Source organism: Simochromis diagramma, unplaced genomic scaffold, assembly GCF_900408965.1.
Source record: "Simochromis diagramma unplaced genomic scaffold, fSimDia1.1 OVJJ01000685.1, whole genome shotgun sequence".
Lineage (NCBI taxonomy): Eukaryota > Metazoa > Chordata > Actinopteri > Cichliformes > Cichlidae > Simochromis > Simochromis diagramma.
The window spans coordinates 7,889,313-7,912,529 of NW_024387477.1; the positions used below are offsets into that span (position 1 = coordinate 7,889,313).

General features: G+C 42.8%; 1 protein-coding gene across 1 annotated transcript; it reads right to left on the reverse strand.

Moving 5' to 3' along the window:
• Positions 1–718: 718 nt before the first annotated feature.
• On the reverse strand, positions 719–19,977 carry kctd12b (potassium channel tetramerisation domain containing 12b). Its single transcript, XM_040015492.1, has 2 exons — positions 18,042–19,977; positions 719–3,757 (listed from the first exon to the last, which is right to left on the reverse strand). Exons 1-2 carry the CDS (start codon positions 18,883–18,885, stop codon positions 3,186–3,188), a joined length of 1,416 nt encoding a protein of 471 aa, XP_039871426.1. The 5' UTR covers positions 18,886–19,977; the 3' UTR covers positions 719–3,185.
• Positions 19,978–23,217: the final 3,240 nt, after the last annotated feature.

Sequence of the window (23,217 nt, forward strand, 5' to 3'; positions counted from 1 at the left end):
CTTTACTATGGATTTCTCAGCAATCAGCAGCCAGTCGGAGCTGTCCTGAGTGTTGATGCCGGTGTGAAATATGGTAGGATTGACTGGATGGCATAAATTGTTGTCATTATGTAGCTGTTAAAAGGAGCTATCTCTTTGGTGACTCTTTTGGACTGTGAAAACCTTAATCTGTTGCTAATCCTCTGCTAAGAGCCAGAGGATATCTCTAGTGCTGCTTAGCAGGTACCAGTGCCTGATAAAACTATTCTGTTTGCTTAACCATGTTTAACTTCACTCTCAACCAACACTCAAGGATTAAAGCCTTAACCGCAATATTAACCCAAGCTAAAATGCATCAGGCTGGAGGCAAAGTGCTGATGGAAAGTGCTAGGATAAGGCAACATCATTAGGACTTCTAACCAGAGACAGCCACCGGGTCTCATTATGGGCCTAATGGAAAAGCAACAGGTTACATCAGGTCAAATGAGGCAGGCAGAGAAATAAAATGATCAAAAAGGAAAGAATTACTCATAAAAACATCCTCAAAGCTGCATTCATTAAGTCAAAACTCTACTGTGTGTACATATATATATACTCGAGGCTCTGTGTAATATTTATTGCTCGGTAGAAGCTTAATATGAAAGCAAATGAAACATGGGTGTTTTTGTCAAAGCAAAACAAAACAGAGGTCTGATGTTCTCTTGCATCACTGGAAACAGGATGCTGGCGTAGACATGGAGGAAAGTTTATTAAAAAGGTTTTAAAAATTCAAAAGCATTTTGTGTGTTAAGTTGCAGTTGGAGAAAAGTAATTAGGCAAGAGTCATTATGGTGAGTAACTTTTAAGAAGAAGGAGGAGGGTTTGTTTTTTGGTTTTTTATGTGGCTCAACACCCCACAGCTGTAAAACTGTGCTGGGCACGAGACACATTACTTATTAACTTATTAGTGTGTATTTCGGTAACAAATAGTGTAAGTGTCGACAATTTGAAACTCAGACATCATATAATTATGAGTTCCAGAAAGCCTCTTTCACACCAGCAGTTTTAAGGGTCGGTGTATTTAATGTTCTTAATTTAATTTAACATCAGATTTATTCCGTTGGGGGTCAGGAGACAGGTTTGGTTTGGATTCCTCCTGGGTGTTTCGCTTTTGGAGGTTTTCAAAGTATGCCCAACTGGGAACAGTTCCTCGGGTAGTTGGCTGGGGAGAAGGTGATCAGGAATACCCTACTTATCCTGCTGCCACTGTGACACAACTTTAGATCAGCAGAAGCGATGGATTTCAGAGTGTGAAATGTTTTATTGCAGTTTCTGTGAGTGTTGCACAGTCTGATCTACTCACACTCCAGTAGAAGCACTAATGGTGTTTTCATGCTCGCCGTGCTCCCCCCCTGTAATGTGTGACGCACGCCTAGTTTGACGCCACATCCTGTGGCGCATACCAATGTATTTGTAACGCTTTGGCCAACTGTTCACTTCTTCGTAACCCCGCCGCTGCCACAGCTGAATTGAAGACACGGGTGTACCATCGTGCCAGTTTTTGCCACCATCTTAATGATATTCCAGTACAGAAGCTGAGAAATGTACACATATTTTTTGACTTCATGTCCTCCAATATCAGCACCTATGATTCCTGTGCCTTAATGCATAAATAGAAGTAGCTGTGTGATAATGCAGTGCCGTTCAAAAGCAACCAATTCGAGGGTATACTGGTGCTTTAAGGGTGTACTTATTCTTTTACACACTGCTTCTGTAGTTTGGCCTAATTTTTATTAAATACATAATGACACAGTGTGATATGTTATGTTTTATTGTTCATCTGAGTTGCATGTACATCACTTTAAGACCTCCCAAGGACCAGATTATATTTTATCATATCCTCATACATTAAACCCTAGAACTGCACAGTGTGTACTTGCGTTTTTTTAGTGCCTGTGAATAATCAGGAGCTAGAAACTGACAAAGTAGCATACTATGGCATACAAAGTAGAAGCAGGCACTCTTTAGAGTTCAAATGTACACTTTAAAGCCAAGTTTAAGATTTAAGTTGTTTTTTTGTATAAATGTTAAATGCAGCATGTTACAAAAGAGCTGCAGAGGTGGTGGCAGGCTGGTTTTCAAAGCAAGCCGTTTCCCAGTTGCCAATTTTATTGCTAGGCTAAGCTAAGCTAACCACCAAGCTCCATACTGCGGGAGAGTCTCCTTCTCGTGTCAGAGTGAAAGCAAGTACGCACATGTTCCAGAATGATATTACTGCTTGTTAAATGGTTGAATACTACGATGTTCAGAATTAATTCACAAAGTAAATGTAAAATAAATTCTTTCCCCTTATTTTTATGGAAATCATTTAGCCCATAATGGGACTACACTCACACACACCTGGTAATTCATTAGTGCAGCTGGATGAGCATTTTATGTGGAGCAGATAGAGGAACAAATGGTACTGTGCATTGCTTCATGTAGTCATTATTGTCATTATTATTCCACATTCTGGCTGCCTGTAATTACCCACTTTCCTTCCTGGTACACCGCTTTCTCTTTCTGATCCCCCCCTCGTTCCAAAAGTGCGGGCTGGAAGATAATGTAATCACAAAAAGAACGAAATTGCAACGCTTCTGAATCAGAGGCAGAAAGGAGTACTGTAGAAGGGCTTTGAAGTCAGACAGTTAATATTGATGAGGTGAGGCGTTTTAGATGATTAGCACCAGAGATTTCACTTCTGTCTTTTATTTTTGCATCATTAAGGTCAAACGCCTAAAATTTCAAACTTTGCTTACATTTTCCAGTTGCTTGATCAGCAGACATGGTACAGGGAGAAGGGCAGAAAGCTCCAATTAATATTGTTTGACTGAGTGAAAAGAAAATGAGTCCAAATATTTTTTCTATTCCAAAAGAAAAAAAAAAACCTTGTGTGGGAAAAACATAAGTATGACTCACAATCTGGACGTGAATGTTTTCTATGCTGGGTAAACACATCAAATGTAGTGCATGTCTGCTAGACAAGCTCAGCTGGAGAACTATACTTTAGCAGTTCACTTCTGTTGACATGCAAAAGCTACATTAGAGGTTTTTTGCTGACACTCTTCACAAAGTCAGAATCAAAGCGATGTAAATATAAAGCCCGAGTATGGCGCTAGCAGCATGTCCTCGCCATTGTTTTAAAGTCCTTGTCAGGTTTGCTCCTTATGATGCCACAGCAAAGCTCTCTATGCATTGTACTTCTTTAGCAAGTCCCTTTGCCAGTGCCTCTTGCGATCTGGAAAAACTTTGGGCATGCGGATCTTTTTAAAGTCCTCGATGCATTTCTTCAGATCCTCCTCCAGCATTTTCCTCTCATCCTCATCCTCATCCAGCCCAGGCGGGGGGCAGCCGTTCTCCCTGACGCTGGGACGTGGAAGCGTCTTTAGGTTGAGCGTGGTAGGACGCTGGGGGCTGTCAGCGGGAGGCGGCGATGGAGGAGAAGGAGGACTGGATGACGAAGAAGGTTTGGATGAAGGCAGAGGAAGGGGGAAGACCGGGGGTGATGGCAGTGGAAGGTCAGGGATGTCTGGCGCAGGAGGAGGAGGTGGGGGAGGCGTTAGGGGAGGAGGAAGCGGGTTTCGGAGGTCCAGTGTTGGGATGGTGCTGGTTTCAGGAAGGCTTTGGGTTCGGCCACTGCTGCTGGTTTCTGCTGTGGCTGACAGTGTAGGTGCGGCAGTGGGTTTAGAGGTCACTGCTTCAGTGGTAGTCACTGCTGGGGGGTCAGAGGTCATTGCCTTGGAAATATCTGATGAACTCCCTGCAGAAAAAATAAAAGAATATATTTTTATGAGCTAAATTTATGCTGATTTCAAATCTTTTCGTGCTTATAGTGAAATAAAAATATTGCTACTGTGTCTATACAATAGGCTACATATGTTCAGTAAATACACAGACAAATCCAGCTGATTAGCTTAGCTTAAAATCAATAGGGAGGGCATTCCAGAATACTAGTTCTTGCCTGAAAGACAGGAGGGCATAACGACCGCCCACAGTCCTGTAGTCATGGTGAGTTTGCTAGGAAAGTAATGTACACTATATATAAGTACTGGATTTGACTTGAGCACAGGTTAACTAGGGAGCTTTAAAGGTGCCTGTAGGCATAACAATCTTTGGACTCAGTCAGGCTTTTCTGTTTTCCTCTTTCTAGTCTGTATGCTAAAATAAGCTAAGCTAATCACTCTCTGCATCCAGCAATGCATTCGATTTACAGGCTTCAGAGTTGTACTGCTTTTCTCATTTACCATTCACCGACAAGTGTTCCCATAAAAATGAAACGTATACGAATAACAAGCATTTACATTCAGATGTCTGCTCTGTTTGAATACAGGTCTCAGCCACCTGGGAAGCTTTCCACAAAAATTTGATTACATTTCACCTGTCTTTCTTTCTTTCTTTTTTTTACTCCCTCTTCTTTATCAGAGTGTGTCAGTAGTGTGCGGCTGGCACAGAAACAAACACCTGAGTCTTCAGCGTTACAGTTTTTTGTCTCCAAGAGTACAAAAGTAAACACACGCTGGCACAAGAGCATGTAGGAGCATTATGGAGGCAGTAATTAGCAGAGAATGGAGCTCAGCGTGAGAGATGAGGAGAGTGGAGGGCGGTTTCACTGCTTTTTTCAGTTTTAAATTACCTTTGGTTGCATGACTGTTTATCTGTGAAGATAAATACTGGCGCTGAACGGATGGCGTGAAACCTCCTGACCAAAAGCTTAAGAAGCTTTTTTTTTTTCACAGCGTGTTGATTTTTCATCTCATCTCTGTGTGAGAACTGAGGATGCTGCTGTGGCACTTCTTGGAAAAACTAGAGTGTGTGTACATTGTGTACCTCACGGTCTTTGAAAACCAATGTACCATTTTCAAATGCAGCTTCTATCTCTCTCCCTCTCTTTATTTATTTATTTTTAATGAAACCACTGAGCAAGCAATCAGCCTCTTCCTGTCCTTGTATTTCTGCTGCATGCATGATGGCACACACGCTCTGATTTGCTTGTGAAATTACAGAAAGCACCTGCGTCTACCTTAAAGTGAATGCGCTTAAAAATGTGTCTTCACTTTTATACTAATCTCACATTTTGACCACAGATAATGTTAAATCTCACTATATTGTATATTTGTTATGTATTCTCAAACTGTTTTGTCATGTGATCCACTTTGTTGAATATTATGTTCTTTCTTAGGCTGGACGTTAAACAGTATGAAGCATTTGAATGAGCAAAACATTTATCCCGTCATTCACATTACATGGGAGCAAGCTAAACACTGTGCTACAATACTACTCAGCAGGAAATGTTTTTCTTCTGCAGCAAGAGGTCTTTAAAATTTTTGAACAGGTATTAGGAGTTCAGAACACGATGATCCAGGCAAACACAAACACAAATGTCGATATAGGGTTCTGACATGCCGTAATGTGCACACAGCTCAAGAGTTTTCAACCAGATTGGATTTGATACAACCACCAGTCACGAGAGGAAAAATGTCTTTTCCATGAAGGGTAGCTGGAGGTTGCTGGCTCTCACAGGGTGAAAATGGTCCCAAGGAGGATGTTGCACCAAAACCTTCCTTTTGGTTGCTTGGAAATGGAGACCATTCATTTGCAAGTCTCAAATTGTTTGCCTCAGCACTGCAACCATTTTATTTTGAAGGAAAAAAGGCAAACGTGTCCTTTTCTGTTTTCTGCCTCACTTTGCACAGTTTAATTACCACTCGCAGAGTAGCTGGTGAGTGTTTGTAGGCAAGTTTGCATGGAAACTATGGTCAAACATAGCAATCATTAGTGATTAAAGCGTCCACAAAGTAGTTTTTACCAACTGCTTAGAAATGCACATCTTTCTGTTTTGATGGTGGTTGCCAGGAGGTCAACTACCAGCCTCCATGTCTGTTTGACTGGGGTTTTAGTGACTCCCATGAACCTCCAGCAACCACTTGCCAACCTGTCGAGGAATACACATTTTCTTCTCATAAACAGTGCTGGGTGGTCATGGACAGATGGTCTCTAGGGCTTTGTGATTAGGACCTTAGTCACTAAACCCACTTGTCACCTAGACTGCCTTCTTCATCTATTTGATGCTCTCTTTAGATGGATGAGATAATCTGTCAAAGCCAATTATCTGCCTCCATCTGACCCTATGTTTATCATCTTCCTCTGTCATACCAATCCTCTGCATGTCCACCTTCACTACATCCATGAACTTCCACTGAGGTCTTTTTCTTTTCCTCCTCCCTGGAAGCGCCACCATCAACACTCAACAACTTTGTCCAATACATTCTCTATCACTTCTCTGCACATGTCCAAACCATCTCAGCCTTGCCTCTCCAACTTTGTCTCCAAACTGCTTCAAGCAGTCCCTCTGATGTACTCATTGCTAATTTAGTTCATCCTGATCACTCCCAATGAATATCTTAGCATCTTCAATTCTGCCACCTCCAGCTCCACCTCCTGTTTTTTTTGTCTGTCCCACCATCTCCAAATCATACATCACAGAAGGTCTCACTACCACCTTGTAAACCTTCCCTTTCACTCTTGCTGCTATCCTTGTGTCACAAATCATCCGAACACTAGTCTCAAAGATGCCCTTCTTCTTCTTCTTTTTCTTCTTCTTCACCTCTCTAGCACACTGTCTGTGGCTTTGGGTCATTGACCCAAGGCATTTAAATTCATCCACCTTCACTAGCTCTGCTCCTTGCATACTCATATTTCCAGGTGTCTCCCTCTCATTCACACACGTGTATTTTCTCTTGCTTTCATCGACTTTCATTCCTCTTCTCTCTTGTGTGTACCTCGCTCCAGTGCATACCATAATTGTCACATGTCCAAAATGACATACAAGTTAACGTTACATGGTTAGCCATCACATGACTTCAAGATCTCAGTGTGTGTGTTGATGCAACATGGATCATATTAAATAAGAAAAAAAAAAGCATACTTGGACTGTTACCTTGGGGGTCTGACTTTTGCTATTTCCCATTCAAGAAAAGTCTACCAGTAACTGATGCAGAAAAAATGCAAAGGGGTGAAAAAATCCATCAGAATGCAAGAAACGAAGTGTGTGGAGCTCAAAATTTCCTGGGGGAAGACCCTGAGATCCCACAACTAATGTGTCTCCTTCCATTTACCAATGAAACCTACTCCTGTGATCACTCACGTTTCCACTGGCTGTGAAGCATGCAGGTACAGTGCATGAAAATGCAAATGAACAGTTAAGCAAACATGTTCAGTGCAACAAGCACACACATGCTCACACACATACAAATATACACACACAGACATGCTCACAGACATACCATGACACACAACGGCCTGCACTGTTTCCTTCAGCAGAGCTTATCATTACACTAACCAGCCTTACATAACGGCAAAAGCTGCTTGTGTCAAACGGAGGCGGCACGGCATATTCTCCCAGCTCCTTGGCTTTCTGAATACCTGAATGCGAGTGTGTGACAGAAAGTGCTCAAGCTAGTGTGCAAGAGCAAGTCAGTGTCAGCTGTGTGTGCCTGGGCATGCATATATAAGCGTATGTGTGTGTGTAGGTGTGCTTGCGTATGGGCAGATGTGTTTGTTTGTGTGTGTTGTTATTCTGGGCATGAAAAGGAGGACGGCTAAAGACGGAGGGAAAGAAAGGATGTAGGGGGAGGAGGGAACGGGGTAGAAAGATGTTCTCCGCTGTGTGTGCTTGTGCATTTGGTGCATTCAGTGTCTTCATGATGAATACATGTGTTTGTGGGCTTCCTGAACGTGGGAGTATGGGGGCTTAGTAGTGTCAGAGGAGTAATCCACTGGGGGAAGGGCTCCGTGCTTTCCTCCTCCACCGCTAAGCCTTATGGAGGAGAACAGCAAGAGAGTGCACTCAACCCTTTCCCCGGACCACTTCTCCAGGGATATATGCAAAAGCTAGAGCTTTTTCGCACACATCACCCGCCCCACCTCCTTTTTTGCCTTTCCCATCTGTTCAGTGTGTCACATCCCTGCGTTGCCATCATTACTGCTATTAGCAACTCTAATGTGTCACTGTTGCCGGGGTTTATCACCTCTCTCTTATAAAACGTCTCCTCCGCTGTTTGTAATGCTGTCACCTGGATCTTTCATTTTGGTCAAATCAAAGCGCACCATTTATTCCCACACGGAGACTAAATAAAGCCATGAAACAGCTTGTAGGGCCTTAAATAAAGCTGGGTTGATATTAACAGTCAATTGAAATAAAAATAAAGGATTTTCTTTGACTTGTGTAATTATAAAGAGGTTAAAAAAGGCAATGATAAATGTCAAATGGCCACTTGAACAAATCATTCTCATAATAAAATGCCCAACTTTTGAGCAGAAATAAATATGTTTACATCATGGTGCAAAAAATGCTTTTAGTCTGTATGGCTAATTTACCCACTTTATAACAACAGGAGAGGACGTGATTCTTTTTAATTAGTAGTAATTTTTAATATTAGTGGCCACTTTGAGCGACAGGTAGCTGATGATACAGGTGGCTGTGTTGCTAGCTAGCTTCACCGCTACTGTTTATGTTAATGCCTTTTGGCCTATTTTAATGCAATAATATCAGACAAATAGCATGGCTCACTGTGTGGTTAACAGTTCTAAGAAGTCCATGTTCCATCTTTGGTGAGGTAAATACTGGGATTTTTATCAGTATGTTAGTAAGAACTGATTAACTGGTATCTGTGCCATATAGGCTCTGTTGACATTTTGCTAACCAAACATGCTAATGTTAGCTGATAACGCTCTCCGATAGCTGATGATTGCTAATTCTTTCCTTGTTGAAATGTTCACTTTTTACTCCAAACACACCAAGGTCACCATCAAACTAAAGTCAAGGCTTTAGTATGTTCACAGACTGCTGTGTGACTTCATGTTTGCGGCTGAAATCTGGGATCTGGGGAGGCCAATAGTTCTCGTGTGCATAGCTCAGCCTTTTCTCCCTGCTTTCCTTCTTTAAGAATGGCTTCTTGACAGCCACCCTGCCACTGAGACCATTTCTGATGAGGCTTTGATGAACAGTTGATGGATCAACTGATGATCTCTCAGGTCCCGTGTCAGGTCTTTGCTAGAATTGTGCCCTGAAGCTGAAGCGCACAGATGTTGCCATAACAAAGCTGGGAAGTAATGGCTAGAGGGAATCATTAGCAAGCTAAACCTCAAATTTCCATGCTACTAAAAGTTCACTGAACTGAATAATTTTATAAGTTAAATATTCAAGGGACTGCTAATGCTGTACATAGACAGCATGATAGATGGACTTTGTTTCCATTTCTAAAAAATAAGCCAATGCTGGTGTGCCTCAAATGTGTTTTCTTTTTAATGGCCAGGAGGGGGCTACTACTTTTTTTATAGAAAAAAAATTGAGATCATGCTGAATAAAACGTTATGTCTGTTTTACAAATGAAAAAAGATGTATATACACGCTATATAAGAGCTGATATCCCTGTGCTGATGTTGTTCCTGCATCATCATAATGTCTGTCCATGTCAATATAGTTGTGATGTCATAGCGTTGCAATGTTTATATGAAACTATCTTCTAGAAGATATAGTAAACATTTCAAGTGTTTTCTTTATTAATTTATACAATATAATAAATATTTTATCAAGTCAGGCCAAATTTAGGTTACTAATGTTGGTTTGCTAGTGATAATTTATAAAAGCATTAGCTAACTTCTTGGCTAACACTAACTGAATGCTCAAACAACGTCATTAGCAAGTTGCAATATTGAACATGGAACATGTGCACTTTCGTTGGTTTCACAGTGAGAAGTGTTCTACCCTCATCAAGTTTAGTTTCATAACAACAAAATGGTGATGGAGACAATGTTCAATATAAGGCTTTTTAATAGCAGGTGACATCATAGTGGCTGCAGCCATCTTTTACACCGTCTGTTAGTAGCCTACAAATGTTTACGATATGTTGGTTTGTTGAAAAAAAGAGGAAAAATTTTCATATTGCACTGGCTTTAAAGTCCCTAAATGCTTTGTTGTGCTTGGATGTTTCGTCAAAATATATCTGCTACTCACACAAGGTCAATTAATAAAAATTTAATTGAAATCCTAAAAACAGTAGATGAGTGTAGAACAAAGCTGCGTATCAGCAGCCACAACCGGGTCAATCAGCTTGCCGGTACTTTTTAAAATTCACTGCGACCGCTGACAGGTGTCGTGGCCTGAGGATGGAGAGACTGGCAAACAAGAGGACATCATCATCTCCATGGAAACGCCACAATGATGTGCAGGAGCCAGAGCTGCACAAATGCATAGTAATGTCTCTCAGACTGAGAGGAGCATTTTATCCTTTGTGGAGATGTACATATGGCTGTATCCTGCTGTTTCAAAGGAAACTGCACGCTACATAGTTTTGCCAATTGCAGCATGTTCCATATCTAATTACCTCGTATTCAGCTCAGATTTCCATCTCTGTTTTGTCAAACGATCTGCATGGTGCCTAATGACAGTGCGAGCGTCGCCTCCTACAGTCGCCTCTTTCATTGTCCTTTTTATCTCTGATTGACGACAAGCAAATACATACGGGGGTGTAATCAGACATAGTAATATTCTATTCTTCACATCAACTTTACATGCTGGGGCGTAAACAGAGCTGCCTATGTCAAAATCACTGGAGTGCGCTCACAAGTCTCAGAGCAATTACAAATCTGTCAATCTGCATAATGTGGAGGAAATGCCTGATGTAAACAGCTGGAGACCAGAGAGTTGCTGCTATGTAAGAAAACTTAAAAAGGGGAGTAAAGGTCAGAGGAAAGAGAGGGTGAAATAGTGGGAAAAGTTTGGAACAAATTTACAAGCGCTAAATTTCTAACAGATACGGTGTTTCACTGCATTTAGAAAAGACCAGAACATTTTTCTTATTTCTGCATGCTTGCACGTATTCAGTCTGAGTGTCTGCTGATTCACCTGCCTCAAGTACCTCCTCTTTATCTTCGCTTTCCTTTCAAAACCCTGAGCTGCTACCTGGCTCCCACAGGGCATAACCAGCCTGCCTAAGCACCCTAAAGTCCATCCTGGCACCCCTCGGCTCCTGCAGCTACTGTGCCACCTGCTTCCTCTTTCCTCCTGCCTGCTTTCAGCAAAGTCCAACCCTATCCTGGGCTGCAGCACTAAGACCAATCCTGACTGTTCAGATTACTGATAATTAGAGGGACAGATTAGAGCCCAAGTCTCCAGATGGCCCAGGTGAATCCTATTCTAATGACAGCACTCACAGACACTGTGAGCTCCTTTAGACCAGCACAGACACAGAAACGCTCAGTCGCATGTTTTTTCCAGTTCTGTCATTAATGGATGGCAGCATGAAAATCAAATTCAACAAATTTGAATAATTCATTGTTGAGAGATATTTGTTTTTATAGGAACATTGGAATAGATCATTTTATTCCTCAAAATGGATAAACTAAGCCCGATTACCAACATGCAATATAAAACTTTAAAAACACTGTCGTATAGCCTTTATAATAAATGTATTTATAAAGGGTGGGGTTAATATACCTGAATTTATTACAGAATAAGAACAAACAGGGATTCTAGAGATATCAGTAGAGAAACATAATACAGCTCTATATTGCTCTTTACTCTCTGTTGACTTTTAAAGAGATATATCCAGCGAGCAGGACTTCACTGGGCGAAAATGCCCGAGAAGATTGGCCAGACTGCTTTGAGGTTAAGCACAGCAACAGCATAACCACTTGTCATAACTAAGGTATGCAGAAGAGCATGGCTGAATGCACAACACAGCCTTAAAGCACAGGCTCAACAAAATTGGACCATGGAAAAACATTGCCTGGTTTGATGAGTCTCGGAATTTGGTGTAATTGGCATGAAAGCATGGATCTGTCCTGCCTTGTATATCAATGGTTCAGGCTGGTTCCCAAAGCTCACATCAGCTTAAAGTGGTTTCTAGCAAGGTGTAACTGTACAGGAGTACCTGCGGTGGCTACTAGAGTTAAAATGGCCCATTAATAAGTATTAATGGGCCATTAATAAGTATTATTAATAACTCTAATAATTAGAGTTAAATCAGCATTTTGTTAGTACCTGATTAAAAAACCACAGGACACGATAATGGCAGTTGTTACCCAACGTGGCTCTTGGTGACACATCAAAGAAACAGCTGACGCAATGGCCTCTGGAGTGAAAGCATTTGGTGGCTCTATTGTGCTGAACTAGACATTTTACTGGTGTGGTTTGCCCCCCGAGAGGAACGTGTCATTACAAATCTGTACAAAGTTTTTCTGCGCGATCATTATTATCCTATCATTAAAAGTTTCTATCACGATGGCAGTCTTCTTTCCCAGAATGACAACTCCCCCCGTCTATAGGGCACGCGGGTTCACTGTTTTGATGAGAATGAAAATGATATGAATTATATGCTTCACAGTCAGCAGAGCTCAAAATAATTAAACACCTACGGGAGATTTTGTACCAAGTGTTAGCACTGTCCACCAGCGCCATCAAAACACAAAATGAGGGAATATCTTTTGATTTAACTGTGTTGATTTTTTCCAGGGAAGTTACAGACCCTTGGAGAATGAATGCCAAGAAGTACTTCCCTTTAATTTGTCAAGTTTTACGTAAAATAGAATCATTGCATTTCTTTTAACATGCCGATTGAGGCAGCTTCCACCCTGCCTTTCCCAATCCAATCTATTACATCTCCATTTTGGCCTAATCGTGCCTCTTTTCTTTTAAAATTGCTCCTGCCTCGTCATATATTTATAGTCTCCGTGGGACTGTATATGCCAAGCTTTGCCACTTCAGTTCTTCCTTCTTGTTGCTTACACTTATCCTACAATTTCCCCGTTGACACTTTCACTTACTATACAACTTATATCGTGCTTCTTCATTCCACTCATGCTCTTGCTCAGTGCCTGCATAGAGCCATCATTTCCGTGTTGGAGAATTGCACCGACAAAGGGAAAAACAAACTGGCAATGCAGGGAGAGTAATGAGATAACAGCACTGTAAATCAGTAGTGATTCCAGGTTGTCGCTCCCCCCTCTGGCTTCCCCCCTGACGTGACCATCTCCTGTCCTAGCACAATGAAGTCCCTCCTGTCCCCCCCCTCCCTTGTCATTCGGGGTGAAAATGTTTTGTGACAGCTGCTCTCTGTAGGAGCTGAGAATGAGGGGAAGCCAGGCATGTGGAGAAGCTGGAGGACAGAGCGATACAAGTGAATAAGGTACACATCTGGCTCGGTGCCTGACTCACTATAAATAGCCCAACACACACACAATGAGACCAAGAAGTCCCAAGCCAGTGTTACTGTACTCCCTAAATGTTGGCTTGCATGGCAGCAATAGCAAACAAGGGGTGAACACACACACACAGACATTTTGATGGAGAACACAGCGGTGCACCTCAGGCCGCTGCTACCCCCCACCCAGGTTGGTCAGTGCTACTCCAAGGTAATTATCAGCAATGATGTTGTTCTATATGAGCATGTTCTTCTCTTTGTTTTAATTGCCATCAAGAGAGGAGGAGGGAGGTAAATGCCTTATTTGCCTGCTAATGCATTTTAAACTGTTCTCAAAGAAGAGTGAAAACAAGGCAGTCGATTAGATCTAAAACCTCACGGCCCAGAATCAAAATCCCAGCACGGGAGTTGTGTTGCACATCTTCTCGTAGCAACTTCCCTCTCCCCGCGAGTGCGCGCGTCCGTGTGAGCGTGCGTTTAGAGATGCCAACTGCACGCTCAGCATGTTTGTGTGAGAGGGAGTGGACCTCAGTCGCACTGACGCACCCGAAACGGAGGCCTGTCCAACCTGTCATCCAAAAAAAAAAAAAAAAACTCCACACAAGCATAAAGGCAACAAAACAAAACAACAAGAGCCAAATTATCCTGGCAGACAGATCCAAAAGCAGACGAGGCAGTGAGACATAAACAAGTACAGCCACATGGCTGCAGCTGAAGGCTCAGAATGAACAGGAACAGCAGCTTTCAGACATCTGAGGTGCTGAGAAATTGACTCACCCTTGTCTTGTCACTCTCACACATGCAATATGTCTCTCCCCGAAAAAGAAAAAGAAAGATGTAGTCTAGGAATCTTGGCTAAGTTTAGTCAGCTTAATGGTGAAGTTCATGAATCACAAACAGATGATAAAAAATACTGTTTCTTCCTCATGGTAAAGATCAACAACCCCCCATTTGTGCTGGTTTCATGCTACAGATTGATAGTGATAGCAACTATACTGAGTGCGCTCTTGATTCTGCAGTGTATCCCTTGGGTGCAGTGTGACTGAATTTCTTTGGGGGTGCTGATGGAGCTGACAGGCCGCAGAGGAGAATCTTACAGCACAGTCCTCCCCTTCTCCAAATAACAGGAAGAGAGATCAGATGGGAACACCGAATCCTTGTCAAATAAATACCCCCGCGGTCTCCCAAATATCTATCTCTCTGTGCCCCATTTTCCAATCCCCATTTCCTTTGACGTGTATCTGTTCCTGTTCTCTTCTGCCTTCTTCCCCTATTTTTCCAAATAGAGAATGCAATGACCCAGCTGGCTCCGAGACAAGGATCATCCTCAGAGAGGGAAAAGAGACAGGGCCAAAGCATGTTGTCATGTAGAGCAGCCTACAGTAGCAAAAGCTTGGGTCAAATCACTGCCTGAAGGCACGCAGAGAAGCCAGTCTCGCACTCATTCTCGAATCCTTCGACTTTAGTGACAAATGAGTCCTCATAAATGTGAAAATCTGCGCTTGAAACAACAAATGATTGATTTCAGTTGATAATTTGTTGTGTGACAAGCTGAAATTTGGCAATCTGCTGCGTTTCCCCCCCCCAAAACATGAAGAAGCAAAAGGTCATGGTAAAATATCTTTATTGTGACACTCTGAATATGAATAGGCATACCGTGGCGACACAGTGAGAACCTGCTGCCTTTGCAAGCACACGAGCAGACAATGCTACACTTTTCAACCACATGTTTCACAAGACACATTTAAAAAAAAAGAAAAAAAACACCACTGAATTTCACCGCGCACATTTCGTCTGGCCTGTGGACCTTGCTGCTCTGAATGTCAGCGTCTGAATGTCAACGTTTCCACGCATCTCGCCCCTGCTGTTGAATCTCAAGGAATTTGCGCTGACGAGAGGAGGAGAGGTTAAGGAGGCCAGTGCCTGAAATTTCACACGAAGGCATGTTTCTCCATGTTTGCGCTAATAACTGACCTTGGCACTCCCGTGTTGCCGGAGGACAGTGACAGAGGAATGCTGCCTGTGACTGTGTTTATTTGGGCTGGAGAGACACTGCAGGCACAGTATTGTCCTGGTCTCTGAGGATTTGTCATGCATTCCAGAGCGGGGGGGGGGATAATTTTTTTTCTCCCTGAATTAGAGAGCAACATAAATTTTTCACAAAGTTTTGTGAAGCTCATTAGCTATGCTTTTATCAAGGCCGGAGTGAGATCAGGTTTAGAGGTCTTATACTAAGATAATTAGCATGAGATAATCGCTCGGTAGAGAACTTCTGAGACAGAGTTTATAAAAAGACACGTGACTGCCTCACATACATAACCCTTAAGTCTGGTTGTTGTTCGAGTGTAAATTATGACACCTTTGCCCTCAATGAAAATACTTTGTACTTCTATTGTATTTTGCTGTTGTTTTTTATTGATGACACACAAAAATGATTTCTAGTCTCTCAGAAATGGATAAACTGTTGCTCTGCGGGAGGTTGTAAATACTACGGAGTCCTGAAATTTAGATTCAATCTTTAAGATTTTGACTGCACACAGAAATTAGGTCAATTATTGGCAACAAAATAAGGGTTTTCTAATCTGCTTGGACAAGGCCTGTTATCTGTGCATGTCCTCGTTTCTATCCTGGCTCAGATTTTTTGGTCAAATGCTTCACGCAAGTCCAGGCTGAAGAGAAAAAAAGAGGGTAAAAAAAAAAAGTGGAAAAGCAGATGGAAGGATGGAGGACATGGTGCCTGAGGGCTGAAAATTTCATACAGAGGAGAGTTTGTGTCCAAGGACATTTCCTCTGATGGGAAACGCTGAGATGAAAATTTGAACGGCTTTACTTGTGATTGACTTGCATTGTCACCGAAAAATAAAATGTGAAACTGCGGTAATGGGAATGTGCTATTTTCATCATACTTTGTGCTCCCTGGTATTCAAAAAGAAAAAAGAAAAAAAGAAATAACCCCCCTTTTTGGGGGTTAGGAATGGAAATACAAGCAGGATAGAAAGAAAGCATATTTTATTTGACAAATCAATTTGCGTTTGGTGGAACACTTTTAATATCAGTGTTGTCTATGCCTGCAGCGACACACTGCAGCAGGGTCTAACAGACTGACTCGGATGTCAACAACACTTCATCACACTGAAACACAATATTGCAATTTCTAGACATTTCAGAATACATTTATTACAACTGTCAGACACACTAAAAAGTCGACACCTTGCCGCACGGGTGAACTTTGCCTTGCGCTGCCTGTTCCCCGAACAGTTTTAAACGAAACCTCTTATTTGTCCTCATTTTGAGCCATTTCTGCATTTTCCTGTAATCTGATGAATCCCTTGTTGGATTTAAGTGTCCCACGTTTATGTTAGTCTGAGGTATATGATGTGCAGACCCGTCCTGAGGCTGTATCTGGATCTTGTGCTCCTTTTTGAGCCGACTGTGAATTACTGAAAGTTACACGCGCTCACTATAAGCTGCCATTGCTACAGTGGTGAGAAAACACTGGGCTTTGGCTGGCTACAGCAAATCCTACCCTTTCTCGCTGGTATTCACTTACAGAAGGAGTGAGCTATAGTCAAATACGCAGCTAATACTGAGTATTAAGAATAACATTGTTAATTACGGGACATCCAAAGATCTGCTGTGATGACTGCTGATTTCTTCTTACGCAAATAACAGGAAGCAATGTGTAAGCCCATTCTGACATGTGACCGGCTATGGAAAATAATTATCTTTAAGATGTAATTGATGCAACACCTTCCATCTTCTCTGCCCTATCAGTGTGGGTGATTAAAATACTGAAATACTCCACTGCACAGTCAATACACACACCTTTTTTCCCCCTCTCTCGTTGTCTGTCTCTAAGATCTCTTGATATTTGAGCTTTAATAGTTTTTCAACATTTGCCACACAACCCGTTTTCTTTCTTTCTTTCTTTTGGGGGGGGGGAGACCTCCGCACAACTTCAATCTGCTTTTTCTGAAAAAATAACTTCACTGCAGTCTTTTCTTTTCTATTCACTCCAAAGCAGCAGAACAGATTAACTATGGCACGTTCCCAAACCACACGGACATGGTACTGGACACATTTAATAAAAACTAAAGGAAATTAGATTACACTTCCTTTGTGTGCGTGTGTGTGTGTGTGTGTGTGTGTGTGTGTGTGTGTGTGTGTGCATGTGTTGGGGTTTCTCACGTCCCTCAAGGCTGATAAGATGTCCAATTATTTGGTAATTTAGTTCAAAGGAGCAGGAGACAGTCCGATCTGCTTGAGTAAGCAGGCAAAATATAGCACTGTACATCACGGCAACTCTTTGAAGCCCTTTCCCTTATGCCCTTATGACTGGTTCAGTAGTCATATAGACACACTGGTGTTTTTTATTCAACAAAATTAGCTCTTGGATACAGTATTGTGCTTTAACCAAGGCATATGCACTATATAGAGAGTACAAAAAGGGAATAGAAGGTATCAGTCTCTGCAGGAAAGGCTGTGGGGTTGCTGTGGTTCAGGGCTGGGGACTACAACTAGATGGAGAGGCGGCGGCTTAAGCAAGGGCAAAAGCTTGGCCTGATGATGGGGGGGGGAGGGTGAATTCGGGGTTGAAGGGGAAGGCTGCAGGTTCGATCTGCAGAGAAGGTATGAAGAGTCAGAGCAGCGGCCAGGTACTGTTCACAGGATAAAAGCTGGAGGCTGTAAAGAGAGATGGAAGGGCACAACATCTACAGTACATCTACTGGTTCAGAAGCCATCAGAGAGAGAAAGACAGGATGGCTGGAGGCTGGAGGGGGAGGGGGGTTCTTGGATACAGGGTGAGGGGACCGGGGAAACAAAGCCGATAGTCTCACTCACGGTAGAACACATATTCAGTGTAGCTGGTCCAGATCTTGTCGTCCGTCTGCTCGTGGGCAAAGGCGCAGGTTCCTGTGGAATTGCAGGCCACCATGTGAAAGCCTGCATCTGCCAGCTTGTCAAAAGCCTGCTCCAGGAAGGTGAACTTGAGATAGTAGCGGGATGTATAGCGCTCAGGGGGGCGATCCGGGTCCCGGCTCTCGTTCAGCGTTTCCCCAAACACCTCTTTAGCCAGGGAGGTCTTCCCACACACCATGATCCGTGCCACTCGGCGAAATTTGGCATCCGTGTGGCTGTCGCGCCCCAAGGTGTAGGAGCCTCGGTAGCCAATAGTGATGAACCCAGAACGTTTGCCATCCATGGCGCCGGGCACCAGGCTGGCACAGGCAGCAGCAGCAGCACCCAGAGAGCCGAGGTTACGGGAGGTGTCAGTCCCAGGTGAGGAGTCCTCTGTGTCACTAGGACATCCCTCATCACCAAGGGAGTTCTGTTTGCTGATTTTGGGTGCCAGAAGCCTGACGAGCTCTGGCAGGTTGAAGAACTCAGCCTCTCTCTGCAAACGACCGCGCTCTGGGAAGTGGTCTGGAAGGACCAGCTGCTGGTCGCGCATGTAGTCCAGGATGTAACGAAACAGGAAACCATCACGGTCTACAAAGAAGCGCCCCTTTGTGTCCCTGGCCAGTCCTTTGGCTGACTTTTGAGTAAACATCTCCCACAGCAGAGAGTCTGGCACGCTTGTGAGTGTAGAGTAGCGGGTTATGTACACCTGCCCACCGACATTGAGCTCTATGATCTCTGGAAAGGGTATCTCCTCTGCAGATATGCCACTATCTGGCAAAGCCATGTTCGCCTCCTGCCACGCTCGTCCACTTAGATGCAACTTTGTTTTACTTGTTTTAACTTGTTTTAGTTATAGTTCAAATCGGGATCAGCACTGGAACTGTTTCCAAGCCTTTCACGGTCAATGGTGTGGGCTGTTTGGCTGCCAAATTTCAGGTCCTGTGCTATTGGAGCGCTGCACTATTTGTCAGCGCGTAAAAATAAGAAAAAAAAGCTCGCATAAATGCTTTAAGCTGCCACACTGCTTCTAATCTAACTACAGCTTTTTCATTTACTTACTAAAACATAGCGCAGGGATTCAGGAAGCGGTGACTGGAGCCGTTGTGTCCATGTCCTTTACGCGCAGGTAGACGTGTAGCTTGAGCATGAAATTCTGCTTTCCGTACCAGCTCTCTGGTCAGAAAATGCACCATTTGCACAACTACTCATTACGACTTCTCTTCGTCTAATCTCGTTTGGGTGTCCTGGCGCAAACAGGATCAGAACTTCAACAATGCGTTTTATAGCAGTCCGGCTCTAAAGGTTCTATTGTTGTTAAAATCCACGCGAAGAAGACGAAGTTCCAAATGTAGTGAGAGGCTATGACAGTTATTAAAAAGATCTCATTCGTCTCCATCCCTTTACGCGCGCTGGTTAGCTGCTCAGACTCTCCGCTCCGGTGTCGTCTCGTGCCAAACTGTAACTTAACTGCATCGTAACGGTGGACACGGCGTTTATCTCTTACGCTTAACCACGCCCCACGGTGACGCGCTTCTGCCGTGATTCAGCTCAAAAACACCCAGTCTTCCAAGAACAAGCCGACAGCACCTTTCCGTGATTCTCCCAGTGGTGTCGCGGTTATGATTGTGCGATTTGACTCCAAGTTGTCCCATAATTGATTGATTGATTGATTGGTAATGGTCTATTAATGGGTCGGTTTTTATCAGTGAGCTAGACCTGACTAAACAGCCATCTAAACGCCAAACTGCACCACTGCCCGAACCTTATATTTGCCAGGGTCACATTCAAACTCTCCCGCTTTCTTAGAAAATTCATATATTGTTTGATGCCATAATTTTTGGCACCGCTCGCAGTGATCAGTGTGGTCACTTTGCGCGAGAGGGGTGGGATAACAGCGACATCTAGTGAGCACTCTAAAGGTAACAGTTTCCCTAAACACTAATAACAATTTAAATTCTGATTATAAAGATATAAAGGGTTGTTATTGGAGATAGTGCGCTGTAGTCTAAATACCTTTTCACTCAGAAATCTGCACATTTGAACCTCGCTGTGCACAATGATTTACAAGCACAGTTTGGCTCACTGTTGCTCTTCTGCAAGGTGGAAAGCTTCTCTGTGCTCAGCTGAGATCTGAGTTACTGTGATGCGACCATGCGGCTTGCACGGCTATGAAACTGAAAGTAGAACCCACCAGCAGCCCATATCACACAGGGTTTTACTAAAGTAAGACACAGAGCGCGTGGTCACAAATAGATGTGGTATTTACTGAATCATCTATTTTATAGTGTAAAGGCATGCATCTATACAATATCACAAGTGCATTTTGCAGGTTTTAAAACTCTGAGATAGTATCCAGCTGTTCCCTGGGTGAGAATGCCTTGTTGAGGCCAGATGTCAGAGAGAATATCTAGACTGTTTTGAGCTGATAGAAAGCCATAAGTAGCTCCTCCGCATACAGTGTTGCAACCAACGTATGCAGAAGAGCAGAAGAACACAGAACATGTGCACCACACTGAGTGCCACTTCTGTCAGTTAAGAACAGGAAACTTGAAGCTATAGGTTGCTCACCAGAATTGGACAACAGAAGACTTGCTTGCTCTGATGAATCTCAAATTTTGCAAACTCAGATGGAAGGGTCAGAATTAGGTTTAAACAACATGAAAATACAAATCCATACTGACTTGCATCAATGTTTAAGGCTGCTGCTGGTGGTGGTGGTGGTGGGGTAATGGTGTGAGGGATGTTTCCCTGCACACTGGTCCACTGTGTGCACTTGGTTCCAGCTGAGCATCATTTATCATCATTTTGAAGCGCCTTGAGGCAACTTTTGTTGTGATTTGGCGCTATATAAATAAAATTGAATTGAATTGAATTAAAAAACAAAATCTGCCTGAGCATTGCTGCTGATGTCCATCCCTTTGTGGCCAGAGTGTACCGCTCTTCTGATGGCTGCTTCTAGCAGAATAACACACCATATTAAAAAGCCCAGATCAACCTTTCCTTTTATTGAACCAGTGAGAAAATGTTGCATTCAAAGAATTGACCCTTAACTTTCTGGTATGTTGAAATTATCCCACTGCACAGACTAGACTGTTATGGGGCTTCATCATCATTAAAGTCACGTAGAAAAAAAAATGTCATCTGAAATTATAATTGCACTTCCCAGCTTTTAAACATATTTCTTACTGAGTAATCACCAAAGTTTAAAGACGCCAGTAGGTAGCACAGACTCGTGTAGTCAACAGGCTACCTAATCTCTCTCCCTGTCTTTTCAATTTCGGCTGTGTCCACCACAGAGACCCTTCACTGACAAATAAGCAGGCCAATTTGGCCTCTTTCCAAGCAATATGGCAGTAATTTCCCCAAGGGCCTTTGGTCTCCAGCTGGCTTTCTGCGCAGCAGCCTCACGCAACAGTCTGGATTGGACAACTCCCGTTATGTGGGCCACCACAGGATATGGAGGTAATGTGGCAGTGCTGTCTGCCAATGAAATGAGTTGATGGAGCGGTCCCGGCTCCATTTGCTGTTCATCTTCACTGAAATATGCAACAGCAATATGCTGCCTAACACCAGAGTCCTGTGGAGTCCAGACTAAATTATATCCAACATAAAACGCTCCAGTGCAGAACCACATCTAAATATTTGGAGTTATTAACTCCTACTGAACCATGCCAGCTACTGAAAATGACTCTGTTAATATAAATACAGTATTTGTGCATGAATCAGAACCTTTCCCCCCCTTCCTTGTACTGCCCATTTCATCATTCCAATCACATCTATGCAACAGACATCTACACTGATCCTGAAAACTAGGAACAAAAATGACTACATCAAATAAATTAGTTTGACCTTCTGCGACGGTTGGATTATCTGTGTACGTCTGTCAATTCTCATAACACTGATGGCCATCTGAGGCTGTTAGGTGTACTCTGCGTGTGTTTGATGCTCCGCTGATTTAAAATGGGCAGAGCAGTGGCTCGCACACCCGTGGGAGAGAGAGGCAGAGGTTTAGCGTACTTAGGCAGGAAAGGGAAAAATGTGCTTACTGTTGCTCAAAAAGTACGAATTCAGAATTAGAAAAAACAACAACTCGACAGGCTCTTCGTGCTGAATTGGCAGACGATGTGATGCCGTGACAAAAGAACAGTTAACTCAGGGAGGATTTGTCTGCATATTGATCTCTGCATCCTCAGCAGTTTCTGCTGACAGCCGCACCTGTGAGTGATTTATGAGATATTTTGTGGATTTCACCAAAATGGTCAAGCTGTTGCATCCATTTCCCTTAGGTGTTTGTTGTGGCAGCGTAAACCCATCTGCATACCCTCATTTCCCTCACTAAGAAGCATCATCGATCCTTCACGACAGGGGATATGTGTTCAACACACGTCACAGAGATTTTTTATGTATTAATAAACTTTATCGTTCAGCTGAGCAAGTCTGTGGTACTCCATAAAGCCTGAAGATGCTTTTGTTTGCTTAATAATGAGACCATTGAATAATGACTCAGGGCTGACAGCAATCACTCTGATAGCTACACAACACTATAATTAAATCAAAGTGGATATTTAATCAGGAAAGTCAACTCCCTTCAGCCACCCTCGCACAACCTTCCCAAACTTTTTTATTGAATCAGTTTGTTCCTGAGTCGCTCCTTTTCCCTCTTTTAGTGGATAGTTTAGTAAAAAAAAATTTCAAATGAGGCGGTTTCCCCTTTCTCTCCCAAAACAAATTAAATCTTCTCACTTAAATATTAATGTCTTTGATGAATGTGGTTCAACATTCACCACTATTCATTACAGATCTTTCCCTTCCCAAATCCTCCTAATTCTGACCTCAAAAATGTAAAAAAAGAAAAGAAAAAAAAGAAAAAGAGACATAATCCTTTGATATAGTTGGATGTATAAAGAACTACATTCAGCAACCAGGAGAATAAGGGGTATCTGCAGAAGAATAGGTGCATCTATCCTGCTGCTTGCTGCCGAAACTGCTTCGAGCAAGAGTAACTCCAATAACCACTCTTAACAACTAAGTTATGCAAAAGAGCATCTATGAATCTATAACACATAAAACCAGATGAGTTGCAGCAGTAGAAGACCACAGCTTGTGTCACTCCTGA

Excerpts from the sequence above, each read along its gene's own strand:
- kctd12b (XM_040015492.1), bottom strand. The coding sequence starts at position 18,885 with ATGGCTTTGCCAGATAGTGGCATATCTGCAGAGGAGATACCCTTTCCA. Across the intron at positions 3,758-18,041 it reads CACTGAATATGTGTTCTACC|GGAGTTCATCAGATATTTCC; the intron begins GTGAGTGAGACT and ends TTTTTTCTGCAG.